At 30.7% G+C, this 14,755-nt stretch overlaps 2 protein-coding genes across 4 annotated transcripts in view; both read right to left on the bottom strand.

Annotated features, from left to right (window-relative positions):
• Window positions 1-14,755, bottom strand: part of LOC127700008 (receptor-type tyrosine-protein phosphatase mu-like) — a 293,046-nt gene that overhangs the window by 255,576 nt on the left and 22,715 nt on the right. For both annotated transcript variants that reach the window (XM_052203443.1, XM_052203437.1), the window contains exons 4-5: window positions 13,646-13,846; window positions 3,976-4,176 (exon numbers count right to left, since the gene is read on the bottom strand). In XM_052203443.1, coding sequence (XP_052059403.1) covers window positions 3,976-4,176; window positions 13,646-13,846 — 402 coding nt within the window. The remainder of the gene's footprint in view (window positions 1-3,975; window positions 4,177-13,645; window positions 13,847-14,755) is intronic.
• The window catches only part of LOC127700039 (receptor-type tyrosine-protein phosphatase T-like), a 253,165-nt gene that overhangs the window by 75,252 nt on the left and 163,158 nt on the right, over window positions 1-14,755 (bottom strand). The window lies entirely within an intron of this gene.

Consider the following 14,755-nt stretch of genomic DNA (forward strand, 5'->3'; position numbering starts at 1 on the left):
CAACATTCTATACAGGAAAGTACGCAGACGTACACGAAAAACAAAACTGTTATGTTAGAATTAAATAAAATAAATAAATCTTAATTTAATTTATACAATGTTTGCAACCGATATAGTGACTTTTCTAAAAGTGTTATGATTTTTTTCCTAGAATCAAACTTTCAGGAGATTTTCTACGAATGAGAGACAGTGTCACGATAATACTTAATGCCTTTTATTGTAAAATTTAGTAATTTACATCTATGATTACTTGAACTAAAACTTCGTATTGTGGACTTGACACTGAAAGTAGAGTAGTTTTATTATGACGTTATGCAGTTAGGTACATGACGTAAAGTCATTCTGAACGGAGGTCTATATTTCATCTAACGTATCCGTGCTATGTGAACTAACACATAGGTTATAAAGTAGAATTATTCACGAGTTCTTGTATGATTATTTATTTACGTTTGCGTTTCGAACATAAATTGCAGTCATCAGATTATTTTGTCTGCCCACCTGACCTAGCTGGGAGTAAGAATTCAATGCACGTACGAGTAATTTTTCATTTAATATTAATTAAGTATTCATATCCTTTGATATTCATTGTTTTGACGATACTTTATACTGGTCATATAAAAAAGTTTTAAAACAGATAGGCTGTCTCACCTATGACGTGTTTTCACATGTACATTTAAATACCATGTAAAGTGAAATACAAATCACTTATTAATAAATAGTCACAAAGTTTTATGTAATTAACTCGATTATCTCGATTATGAACTCCCCTTAATAATATATGCGGGACATTGAATGTCCTGCAGCAATATCTTTATCTACAAATATTAAAAAAAATAAAATGTATTTTTGGATGGCCAACGTTATATAATGTTTATGTCTTAACTTACTCAACTATATATATCAGTCCTATTCAGGACCGATAACTCTGTCGATAAATATTGGCGGGTATACAATGTTGAAATGTATGCAACAACATATTTTTGTACACAAGTTAAAATTTCAATATCGATTTTTTTTTAATGCCTGGATTTTGTGCTTAAAACATTAAATTAAAAAGATAAACGACAAAAATCATATGCAATGAAGTCTCGTTTAATTTTCTATGAAATAAAAAAATCTATTAAAAATAAAATTTGAATTAGCCTGAGTATTTTTTTTAAACAATTATCGTATTTGGTTATTTTTTTAAGCAAAAATCAACTTATCGAAGAATTTTTCATAATATTCATATTTTCTTAAAGTTCTTTATGATATATATTTCTTCGGTAGTGTACACGGTAAAAAGAATTATATATTTTGTCCATTTTCGAAAACTTGTGTACATCACTAAAACTAAACTCTGGAAATACATGTGTCAGGAGCCTGTTGTTCAGTGGTTGTCGTTTGTTGGTGTGGTTCATAGGTGTTTCTCGTTTCTTGTTTTTTATAAAGATTAGACCGTTGGTTTTCCTGTTTGAATTGTTTTACACTGGTCATGTTAGGGGCCCTTTATAGCTTGCTGTTCGGTGTGAGCCAAGGCTCCGTGTAGAAGGCCGTACTTTGATCTATAATTGTTAACTTTTTATACATTGTGACTTGGATGGAGAGTTGTCTCATTGACACTCATACCACATCTTCTTATTTATGTTCACAGGATGTTAATGTCACCCTATGCTTTTTGGTTTGACACGATTCCTTTACATTACCTGATAATTTGTTGTATGTAACATTATAACTTAAATCTGAGTCAACCTGTTCGTATATTGGTCATATTCGTCATAGAAACTTTAAAGGGACATAAACTTTAATAGGTAAAGAGCATTTATCTATTGTTGTGCAATTGTTTTTTTCTCTCGGAGAGGAAAATATTTATTTTCTAAAAAAATGTATTATTTTTCTATATACAGATAAATTATACAGAAAAAAGGGAAAAAATCTTTAAAAAAATTAAAAATATTTTTCGTATAAATTTCAGTGGTAACTATTTTTTCCACTTCACACTTCACACTTGAAATAATTTATTTTTTATCAAGAAATTTAGAAATCAAACATATCAGAATATCATGCAACGTAAAAAAATAACATAAACAGCACAAATTCTGCATGAAAAATACAAGATGTATAAAAATACATGCGACACTTCCAAACACATCCGCCATTTTGAAAATTCCCGAAAAATTCACTTTTTTAAATCGATGTGGGACGTAATTTCCCCTCCATTTAAACTGTTAAAAGTAGCCTCTTTTGCTAGATATATGTGTTGGTATTTTCAATATAGCTGCAAAGTATTACTTTTATCTACGGTATTTGTGAATTTGATGTACAAGTAAACATGGGGTCGCTAGATTTACCATTGAGTCAACGGGGAAATGAGGCGAAGTACGATTTTTACGAATCTCCAGGGCCGTGATTTAATCAAAAATTAAAATGTCAGGATCAACATTTTTAGGTAGAATTATGTTCGAATACCAAGGGCATAGCTGCAAAAGTTAGAAAACGGGTCAGAATAATGAGAAAATTGAACTTTATTGAAGAACCTATGCATTATACATGGGACAAAATGACAAAAAATGGCGGCTTGCTACGTCACCAAAGTCACGTGATGTCTTACTTAGCTGAATGTATGATTCATTTTTCAAATATTGGCTTTTAATTTGATGACGTCCAAAAAATGCCCAAAAAGGAGTATTATAAAACAAACATATAAGTAAAGTAAAGTAATTACATAAAGTTTGCATAGATGTTAAGATTCGTCATGGAAATAAAAAATTGACAATAGTTCATAATCTTCATTATTCTTTTATTTTAAACCATGTTAAGGTAACAGGTACGTAAATGGGTAATCTCACGGATTTTTATGAATTTTTGCAAACAATTTGAACATGTGGAACTGCATATGGATATCGATAAAATATTTTAGTAACTTTTATACTTTCGGATATATAGAAAACTGAATAGTCTCTAAAAAGAAGTACAAATGTATAGGATGCACGTAAAGATCGAAAAAAGATATCGAAATTTTGACTCTAAATTGTCTTTTCTCAAAAACGTGTCCTACGAATTGTTATTGCCACGTAAATTTCCGTTTTATTGATATGAAAGTTATATATGGTCACCGAATTCGTTTTTGCTGTATAAATCATTCAAGTGTCTCTGTAATATTTAAAAAAAAGTTTAAAAAATACATTTTTAGCCACGACGTCTCGATTAATTTTGCCTTTTCGGCGCTTTTTTTTCATGCTGTACAGAATATTCAACTATTCATACTCAAAAAACGAACTTCGGTGACCCCCTATAAATTTTATATCAATAAAATGGAAATTTCAGTAGTACATGTAGTAATAACATATCATTTTTAAAGAAAATTCGTAGGACAGGATTTCGAAAAAAAGTTAATTTTAGATCAAATTTGCTGATTTTTTTAAAGATTTTTACGTGCATTCAATGCATTTGTACTACTTATTTCCGGATATTTTATTTGCTATATCTCAGAAAGTATAAAAGTTATATTCATGATTTTTTCGATGTTCATGTTCCTCATGCTCTAGTTGTATGCAAAATTTCATAAAATTACGATAGATCATTCCTGGTCAAATGATTTGAGCAGTATTTACATTTAAATCAAGATTCTGTTTGCGATGTACAGAAAGGAACTATGATTAAACAGATGTTACATCGCATTACACTTTATTAGCTTTTACAACAAATACGTTATCATAGACCGCAATTCAGTAGAAATGAAAATAACACTTTATAAATAAATTCGTCAGAACAATATCAAAAATGAGGTATGAAAAGCGTAGCCATTGCGTTGTGCGTTATCGCTTATCGTTAATTATATATGAATTTCAACATTAAACATACAAACAACAACTAAAACAGCGCTTTACGATGCGTTGTAATATTTTGTTCGTTACATGCAAAATGTTAAAAAAAAAAACAACAAAAAAAAAACAATTGATCTTCTGAGTAAATTAACTATGTTATAAAACTTACATTTATTACAGTATTGTCCAGCTCGTCCAAGTACACATCCTCCAAGGCAAACACCTGTAGTGGTATAACAATTCTCACTCATACAGTTCGTAGGGTCACATCCCCAAACACAGTTCCCATTTGCAGGATAACAATGTTGGTCAATACATTTAGGTGGACATGGTACTGTACAGTTTTCTCCCCAGAAACCTTTCCAACATCCTACAAGTATACAACGTATGTACACGATATCTGTTCTCATGTTCAGTGTAAAAAAGTATAACAAAAATATCGATCTCCATGGTATTACTATTTCCGTGAACGATTTTTTTTGTTTTTTTTTTTTTGTTAATAAAATATAATTTGATTTAATGGGATTGGTCGTTAAATCGTGTTATCAGAGGAAGGCAAAACTTGCAACAGGTCACTTCATGCATAGGTCAATGTAACGCGCATGTCTTTATTCGATTACACGGCATATACATGTAAATTTTAACAGCTAATAGCACTCCTCACAATATTCTGAATGCACGATCTGCAAGGAAGTAACTGAATATATCTAAGGTCAGATTGGTGAGTTTATTGTACTATACGCATATTTAATGTAAAACTTATCTTATTAATTTTTCAATTTGCAACAGATTATTAAGTGATTAATTGTAATTGGTCACATTGATAATTTATAAATTAGTGGACAATTTATTAAAGTGATTACGATACAAGCGATTTTTTTTAATTTATATTGAATTGTATAATAAATGGTTGATTGACGTAGTTTTTAATTCCAGTTACATTAAAGGGGCATTAGCTACGAGACATAAAAACAAAGGTTGCTTTCTTTAAAAAATAGAAAGGCAATACGTGAAACCGAGACCACTGACTGGACACCAAATAATCAGTGTTGCTGATTTTTTATTTTTGCTTTTGATGTGAAATAATTGACTGTGAATAGAATAAGGTAATGATGATGTTGGAACGCCTTTATTGAAAATGTGTAATTGTGTGTAGATTCTTGCACAAGTCAGAAACATGCATACATGTCTCTGCACAAGTCAATCAAAAGCAATGTTGGATTTTAGTTGTAAATAGAAAAGTGTATACAGCTACATGTACTATTTGCGGTTACCTTTTAAGGTTTTACTATTTTGTTTATTACTTGGGAGTGTACATAATTTTTCTTCGTGTTTTTAATATACAAAGTCCTAATCCTATTGAAATTCCCAATTTCTGCAAACAGGATGACTAAAGCAAATTGCACTGACCATGGATGTATTATATCGACAGAAACTCCAACGAAAAATTAGCACATTCGCATCCCACTGATTTCTTTAAAAAAATAAAAGGTTCCGACTCAGTTTGTTAAGTACGTGATAACTCCTTTGCGGGGTATCTGCGATGCCGCCTTCGCCTGTTCTGTTTACTGAAGCTGGTCTTATCTCGTGATTTGGTATCGAGTGTCTTATCTACCTACCAATGTAAATAAACACGGAAACTCCCGTGGTTATTTGTGAATCGCCACATGAATAACGACACCTGTTTCCGTTCAATAAATGAAGGCAAAAGCTGAAAAGATCTAAAAAAAATCGGTCCATATTCAACAGAATGACATAAGAAAATTAACTGCATTCGGAAAGAGGGCAAGATTATTTTTAGTTTTGTTAAATATGTTTTAATCATTGGAACTTGGAAATCGGGAAATATCCGGTATCAAAAATTACATGCACCTGAAGTTCGGTGTTTGTGGAAAATAATGTGATGCGCGTGTAGTGTGAAAGATGACGAAGGATAGCTCAAATTTAAGTTAATGGTCGTAAATTTTTATCGAATGTTACAAGAATATAAAATTTTATGGTTTTCTCTATCGTATTAATGTAGAAAAATGTTATTATTATATTCATCAAATATGTTTTAAAGACTAAAAGAGGTTAATAATTACACGCTCGTGATGACGTATCTCTACATAGCATGTATCAGGTTACGAGACAGATGAATTGTTATACCTTTATAATAATTCAAAAGTTAAAAACAACCTTCAATCTTCAACCTAGTCCGAGATTGCCCTGACGTCTGACAGAATTATTTTTAGAAATGGCTTACCTTTAAATAGTTCTGGATGCATTTAAAGAACGATCATCATGATGGGCCCTAAGCAGTATAATATTTTTTTATTCTTAAAATTTTATCATGGGAACAAAATTTTTGCATGAAATATTTGCCATTGGACTTTCAGTAAACAATCAATCAAAATCTTTGCCAAATTTAGCAATAAACCTCAACTACAGATGCAGATTACAACTATTTTTTTCCTTACACAAGGAATTTATTGTTATTCAAGATAATATTAAAAAATGGAGATATAATATGATTGCCCATGCTCTATTTCATTATGCCAAAATAGATATTTTTTCCCGATCAAAGCCCTCTAACCCCCCGCCCCTCGCCGCTACGGGGAACCAAATTTTGAATTAAATTTTTGTTGGAATTCATGAAATATTTAAATAGTTTGGCACTTGACATTCAGTAAACACTAAATTGAAATATTTGTCAAAGTTAGCAGTAAAACTCGATAATAATTGCAGATAAAAACTTTTCAGTTTATTTTTTATAAGAATTTTATGATTTTCAAGCCTAGCATGTATATAACAGTTATGTATGTTTAGCAAACGGCCCTCTCATGAATAAAAATCTTACAATTTAAATTGATTGTAACTAAAACTGAAATGTTCATGGCTTGCGAGTATTATTACTCTTCACTTTTTTTGAGAAAACAGTCGCGGGGTTTTCGTTTCTTTCTTTTTATTTGTTTTAACGCAGCGAAACCCGTCAAAACTGACATATTTGCCATTTAGTGACATGGTCGTTAAATGTCATGTCCTTTACAATTAAGTACACATCCGGTTATTTCGGTATATTCCGTAATTACGATCAATCACGAGGTTCCAAAAATTTGATTGAACCCATGCATCCATATGACATGTCGAGTTAATTAAGAGGTACTTAACGATTTTGCGGCATCGCACTTTAAACGTTTGAAGTCGGTTTGTTGGAGTTCCTGTCAATATTATACTTCCATGCACTGACCAATCACAATATAAATTTTAGCACTTAGTTTGATTAATAATCTGAATGCATTTAATTTATCTTTCATGTCTTCATATTTTGTTTCCTAAATGTCTTCAATTATTCTTATACTCATTATTGAAGCTGTCTGTACTCGTGGTAGATGTGGTATAGAGAAATTGAAAGTCTGATTTCCGTGTGAAGTGTAACTCTGTAGCATGCAACAGATATAGTTACGATACAATTGTCAAGTCATTAAAGATGGCCTTTTTTGTAACTAATATTGATTTACTCATATGGTTTTTACATCGGAAATAAACATTTGTTTTTTAAAACCGGTTGTTGACATGATACGGGTTATTTTCTTCTCGTATAATTTATGATGACATGATTCTAAACCCCAAACGGGAAGGATTGTTGTTGATTTTCACATGATGAAAACATAATCTTTCAATCAGTTTAACTGAAGTCTGGAGCTGGCATGCCAGTAACTGTTAGTAGTCCTTTGTTAATTTATGTGTATCATTGTCATTTTGTTTAGTTTCTTCTGTTACCAATTCTAATGATGACCATGCTTTAAAGTCGCATGTCACATGTCAAGCTTTTACCGCCGTGTCCTGAATTTTGATCAGAAATGCGAAATTCACATTCCGCGAGTGAAATTAATATTTATGCATGCACATGGTTTTCTTGCGCAAGAAATTGTAAATGGAAAGCATACCCACTGATACTCTGGATTAGAATATGCGTTCGCATCCAGTATTCTAGGCATCAATCTGCTGTTATTTGTATCCGATTTTGTGTCGTGTGAACACGTTGTAATATAATGTAAATAAACCGAGAGGTGTGTAGGATAGCTGGTCAACACAATGAATATAATTTTCAAAATTGCACCATATTGCAAAGATTAAGATTCTATAAGATTGAAGCATTTAAAACAAAAACAAAAACAATTTAATTTAATCAACATGCATTCCTGTTAATGAATCTTTTCCGAAAATTTAAAATATAATATCAGAAGTCCATTAAAATTACTTCTGATAATATCAATAAACACAAACGTCAAGTATTTACTGATGGACATTAAATTTATCAAATCAATCTCTTCTTCTTCAAGTCTAACTTTCCATTTTATGAATATATTGCTATAAAAAATATTAGCAGAGACTTATAAAACCATATTAAAATGGTATACAATAATTAACGTAGTAATTTATAATTGTGAAATACGATTAAATTTTTTCGTGAGATGCAAGGATTTAAGACCATGCAAGTATTTTTTTCATTCACTACAGTTTAAATTTTAGATACTAACTTAATTATGTGTACGCATCCCTGATAATTTGTGCTCATATGTTGCATATAATTTTCATAAATGTATTCACTGTTCAAACCTGTTGGACATAATATGACATTATCAATTATATTCTATGAATGATAAATTTAGTCTCCGTTCAAACTTGCCGACGATAACTTTAATGTATATTCTCTTGGTCAGTTAGTATCTATTAATGAAATTAAATATTTTTACAGAAATCTTGTTTTGTTTCATTATCTCTCCGCTTTACGACCACTGTGTTTTCGACCTAAGATAAATATTTGTAACAGAAATATCATTTTGTTAGTTTTCTTCTTGCTTTCCGACATTTGCCCAGGCTATGATTGAAATACAAAATATCACTTGGTAAACGTTCAGAAATAATCAGTTTATTCCTGGACATATGATAACATATCAATATAGTTTTTACTATTCCTAGGTTTATTGACAAAATGTGCAATAGCACGTTGTATTAGATAATACATACACAACGCATACAGGAACCGTCTCAAAACACGAACTACATAATTGCATTATCATTATACTTGTCAAGATATTTATTAAACATTCGCATTATTAAAACGCATATGTTCTGTCAAAAGACAAATAGGTTCCAATATATAAATGATTTTTTTAAATGCATTATAGTCTTTAATTTTTTACTTTCCTTAATCTACAAATGAACTTTTTTTGTTGAAATATACATGTCACGTGGTAGCATATCTATAGAGGTTGCACTTTGTAAATACAGCTGTTTCACAAGCCACTCATCTTTTGGGGAGATATATAATATTCATAGATATTTAATTTTGTTTACGTACTGGTTCCAACATATGATATCTCTATGTTTCATCTCATAGAGAAATAACTTTGGAATGTTACCAGTATGAAAACAGATAGTAGCGGCGATAATTGAATTCTGAGGGACACCCAAAGTGGAGGTAGGGATTGTACAGAATTTTAGTATAAGTTTAAACTTTTAGAAATTCGGGGCATATAAATGTTGAAAATATGCTGCACAGCCCTATGTTTTGACCTTTGAATAAAAAAGTAGTGCATATCAACTTTCCGTTCTAGGATATAATTTTTTACGAAACTTCATTGTAAAAGGGGCACAGCTTTAGCCGCAAAGGGAGTTCCTATGGGAAATTGCATTGTCTATATTTACAGAAGTGCAACCTATATTGGGTGAAAAAAGAGAACAAATACAATTTCACCTAATCTGGTTTATCTCAGAGATTTTAATGAAATTAACTCAAATATAAAGTTTTATAAATATTTCATGAAGATTGAGAAAATCCTGGGCCTCAATTATGACGACTCAGCATAAATTCACAGTTTACAGTATGCATAGTGTACTTAAAGCCCTGAATGCAAAATAAATTCATAATATATGCATATTTGTAATTTAAATTGTTTAGAAGTGCTTATATTTACTCTTTGCAGTCATTGAAACTTATAGATCCTTGATGAATACTGTTGTTGGGGTGCTTTTGTCCTGTCGATTACCCAAAATTAAGCCATAACACCTCAATTTGCTTTTTTGTGACCGCGGCAAAAAAATACAAGCTATGAAATACAAAAATACCTCAATAAAACTAACAATAGTATGTTCTATCCTAAATATGTACTAAATATACCATATTCACAGCAACAGCAGAATAATTTAGCAAATGTGAGGCCCCAGTGGCAAAACACAGAGAAAAATGCCTACCCCTGGGTCAGAAAACATATAATTTAACCTGTAAATGCTATGATTTTATTAATTTAAAGGTTTTTTGTATAGAACATAATAACTGTGCTTGGAAGTTATGCTAAAAACAGATGTTAGCAGTCAGTTCTATAAAACTTTTAGTGAATTCATACATCAGACTGGTAACTTCATACATACAACTTTAACAAATATGGCTTTGTTTAAACACTTCTAGTTCATATATATTAGCTAAATTATGTTAGATATATGGTGAGAAATGATATTGTTGTGACAAGATTTCTAAACTGACCATTTGAGGCAGAAATTGTGAACTTTTATTGACAAATAGGCATACAGTAAGATTTGGACTGGACACAGAGGCAGGATTGGATACTTTATATAATCTTGAATGTTGGAATGATTAACTACTAAACTATACATTTATAGTATTCTGAAATGTTTTCAACTAGTTATCAGAATAATTTCAAACAGGTTCTAGCCATGTCATGTCAGCAAACATGCACATAGGGTAAGCTGACAATAATTAAAGTCTTGTTTTCAAATTCTTTAAACATTGAAACGGGAGTGGGGGTATTAAATGTACTGTTAAAGAAAAGTTAGAGTATATGCAGTGATTTCTTTTAGACTATAATTCTGATGAATAAGTATTGTTGTGAGAAAAGGTGTTTTTCAAGAGTTTTCTATTTGAATACATGTTTGTATAGGCTGCACTTTGTAAATACAGCTGTTTCACAAGCCACGCCTCTTTTGGGGAGATATATAATATTCTTAGATATTTAATTTTGTTTACGTACTGGTTCCCAGATAGAGAGATAACTTGGGAATGTTACCAGTATAAAAACAGATGGTAGCGGCGATAATTGAAATCCGAGGGTCACCCAAAGTGGAGGTAGGGATTGTACAGAATTTTAGTATAAGTTTAAACTCTTAGAAGTTTTGGGCATATAAATGTTGAAAATATGCCGCACAACCCTATGTTTTCACCTTTGAATAAACAAGTAGTGCATATCAACTTTCGTTAGTGCGTATCAACTTTCGTTTGTGCATATTAACTTTCCGTTCTAGGATATATTTTTTTACGAAACTTCATAGTAAAAGTAGCACAGCTTTAGCCGCAAAGGGAGTTCCTATGGGAGATTGCATTGTCTATATTTACAAAAGTGCAACCTGTAAGGACCGTATCAAAGACATATATACCTACCTGTATAAATGATCGAACATTTCCGAGACGTTTCAAGAATAAAAAATTAACACCATCAAATGCAATTAACTATGGTACCATTTATTGTTCTTTAGCATGTTTTAGGATAGAAGTAAATCGTAAATTATATTTCAAAGTTGAGCCTTCGTTAAAAGAAATTATTTGATAAAAGTTTTGAAATGGCAGCTACAGTGATGTTTTTATAACCGATTATTTTTCGGTCAGGCAAATTGCGTTGCATATATATTAATTTTTATTTCAAATAAAATATATATATATATATTCATTTATATATGGTAGTGATGTCTTTATAACCGATTGTTTTTTCGGTTATCCAAATTGCAATGCACATATTTTAATATTTATTTGAAGTATAAAATGTATATTATTAGTTATATTTGTTCATTTATTGGTAGGTTTACGATGCCTGAGTAGAAAGGGCGTTGAAAGAGGTAGTATGATTTGGGTAAAGAAAACTGCTTGAATTTTATATTTTGCCAATATGGTAATAAATATGTAGCTATTTGTTTTTATTAAAAGATTGATAATTTCCTTATTTTATATTTTATCATGTTTTTTTTATTTTTCTATTTATCATTATTATATTCTATGTTGTTACTTTGTCATTATTATATTTTATTTCTTTGTTTCTCTATCTATCCATTTTGTTTTTTAATACTCCTGTCTTGAATTTTAGTAGGCGAGAATAAAATGTATGCTTAGTTGTGGGTTTAACACATTTTGTGTAATATACATAATATGTAAGAAGAGTCAGTAACTATGCGTTCCATTAATATTATATTTACATTATCACGCTTTTATTTAGTGATAAAAAATGTAAATGACACAAATAGGATGATATCTTTTCCTAAACAGTGGTTGCAGACACTATTCGCTGACAGAAGCAAACTATGTAGTTATTATACTAAGGAATAAAACCACTTAAGTATGGTCCCAATTGCTTTCTATGTTAAATTCTGCAATTTCAAGCATTAATTCCTATCAGGATCAGTTCTATAGCAAAACTGCTTTAATCTGTTCTAGGGTACAAAAGTATTAACAAAAATACTGAACCGTAAAATTCATATCAAGCATTTCGGTTTTTTTTGTGCATTGTGTTAATCTTGTCAAGGATAGCACGTGTAGTCATGTATGTTGCATTGTTTACGAAAATAAAATTTAACTTCTGGTATGCCTCAGACAATCAAAATTACGCAACCTGTATAAAAACTTTTACATAGTGTAATTATATCAACGTGAAATCTACAATTTGTCTCCACATTGCATGAAAATCATGTGTCTCTATACTGCTGTTGACGTTGCTGCAAGAAAATGTTCATGAAGTACAGCACTCGTTGAAACCTTGTAAAACGGTATAATTTTATATCAATAGGTTACGTACTTTGACCCTTTCTTCCAGTAACTTCAAACATTCTTTGGTACGGTATACTATATTAAACTTTTTATTTGTTTGTCTGTGCTTATAATCGGATTTTGTTTCCTAGTTTATCCCTTTTAAAAAGGTCAATTGAGTTCTCTTTACTGTCCATGAGATCTAGAAAAATTAGTTTAACTCGCCACATAGTGACAGTGAACCTGTCCGTAGAAAATAACATCGTCAGTGGTTCTCTTATGACCAAGTTGATGGTGTGTTGAATTTTGGTTTTGGTTTATTGTTAAATTTGGTGCTGATCTCCAAACATTTATTCTGTTTCAGTTATAAAATAAGCTCAGAAACGTTAAGCATCGACCATTTATTTGTCGTATGTGAGGGCATATATTTTTTAATAAATTGTTTGATGCTAAATTCTTTAAAAGCTGTTCAAATAGGATAGTGCAAACTATTTTTTCCATGTAAAATTGTGGACAAAAAAATAAGGTTCAAATTCTATTTTCTAGTTTCTGTATGTTAATTAAAAATAAAAATAAATCATTATTTAAGTCGAACAAAATTGTTTTTCTTGAGACAGAAAACAAGATCCACCACAAAAGATGAATGGTCGATGATTAAGTTTATAGACTCCGGACGATTTTTATCTTGATATATTGTTAAGATTTCTTGTCTACTTTTGAAGTCTGCATGTTACCCTCTAAATTCATACCGTCGTTTGGTTTCGGTTTCATTCACGTATTCATTCCATCTCCTTTTTTGCATATGAACATTAAGACACGTACGCTGCACATCATAAACTTGTTGTAAGATTAAACTATGTTAACGCAAATAAATAACATTAACGATTCCAATTTTACATCACCAGTCGTAATTCGACAATAAATTAATGTTTATGCAGTGATCCTTTTGATGCAAATGCAGCTTGTATTTTTATTTTTTTAATTTGACAGATGCAGTTCGCCCGTTTGATTCTAAAAAAAAAACTATATTTTGTCAATACTTTACCATATATTTCTACGTAACATAATTCGATGAGTGTAAATCTGTTAAAGAAATAAACATTCATGGTTGGGCTTAAATCACAATCGATACTCTGATTCAGGTTAAGGTAGGCTTGTTTGGTCGTATCTCTGTAACACAATTCACTTTTAGCATACACAGTGTCATTTGTAAAGTACAATCGGAAATCATTCATGCGCTCTGGTTCTGTAAAACAAAAACAAAAATATGAATTAATACGGCACTCAAAGTGTTTGTCAGGCAAGCAGCGCATTGCCGAAGTCGATGATAACTCGCTTTCCATAATGTTATAATCGACAACAAAATACCATGGTATATATGTTACTGTTGCAGTCTACTATGTTGTTTTTTTTTCGTTATATGTAACAATTACAGAGACGAAAGAAAACGAAAGAAGAAAGAGGATTATTATTCAAGTCTGACTGAAAGAAACTTCTACCTGAATCAATACTACGCAAATATATAAATGAAGATATGAATAAAATTGCCCTACAAAGGTAAAAGAATAAGACCGATCATAACAGATGTGATAGAAAAATCAATGTTGAAATCCGTACTTCTTTAACATGTTTAAAGCGATTAGAATGTGTGCATATTTTACAGATGATTCTAGATATGACCACAAACGGGTTTTGCTTAGGAACAATGAAACGAATTACATGAACGATTGAACTGATTGGATATGACCAGAGAAATGCGGAATCAAATCATCAAGAGTCAAGGAACTTGTATGTACATTTTTCTTGACATGAACAAATTAAGTTCACTATAATATTGCTTGGAATGTCAATGTAAGGTTTTAAAATTCACATGGGAAGGTATTATAATATCACATATTTAGCCCCTTGAATTAGAAAATCAAAAAAGTTTTATAAATCTATTTAATAGCACTCATCAGATATTCAGAATACGTTCGTCTTTCAGATATCAATTTGTAATAATGTTTGAAATTAAACTATGTCTACTATTTTTGCTCTTATTTTATTTTCCTAGAAACTACGAGTGAAATTGCTCCTTTGTGACAAATATGTCAATGTTGTCATGTTTACGGTAGTTATCATACTGACATAACAACAGACATTTCTGAAATAAAGT

Source organism: Mytilus californianus, unplaced genomic scaffold (genome assembly GCF_021869535.1).
Source record: "Mytilus californianus isolate M0D057914Y unplaced genomic scaffold, xbMytCali1.0.p SCAF_1, whole genome shotgun sequence".
Lineage (NCBI taxonomy): Eukaryota > Metazoa > Mollusca > Bivalvia > Mytilida > Mytilidae > Mytilus > Mytilus californianus.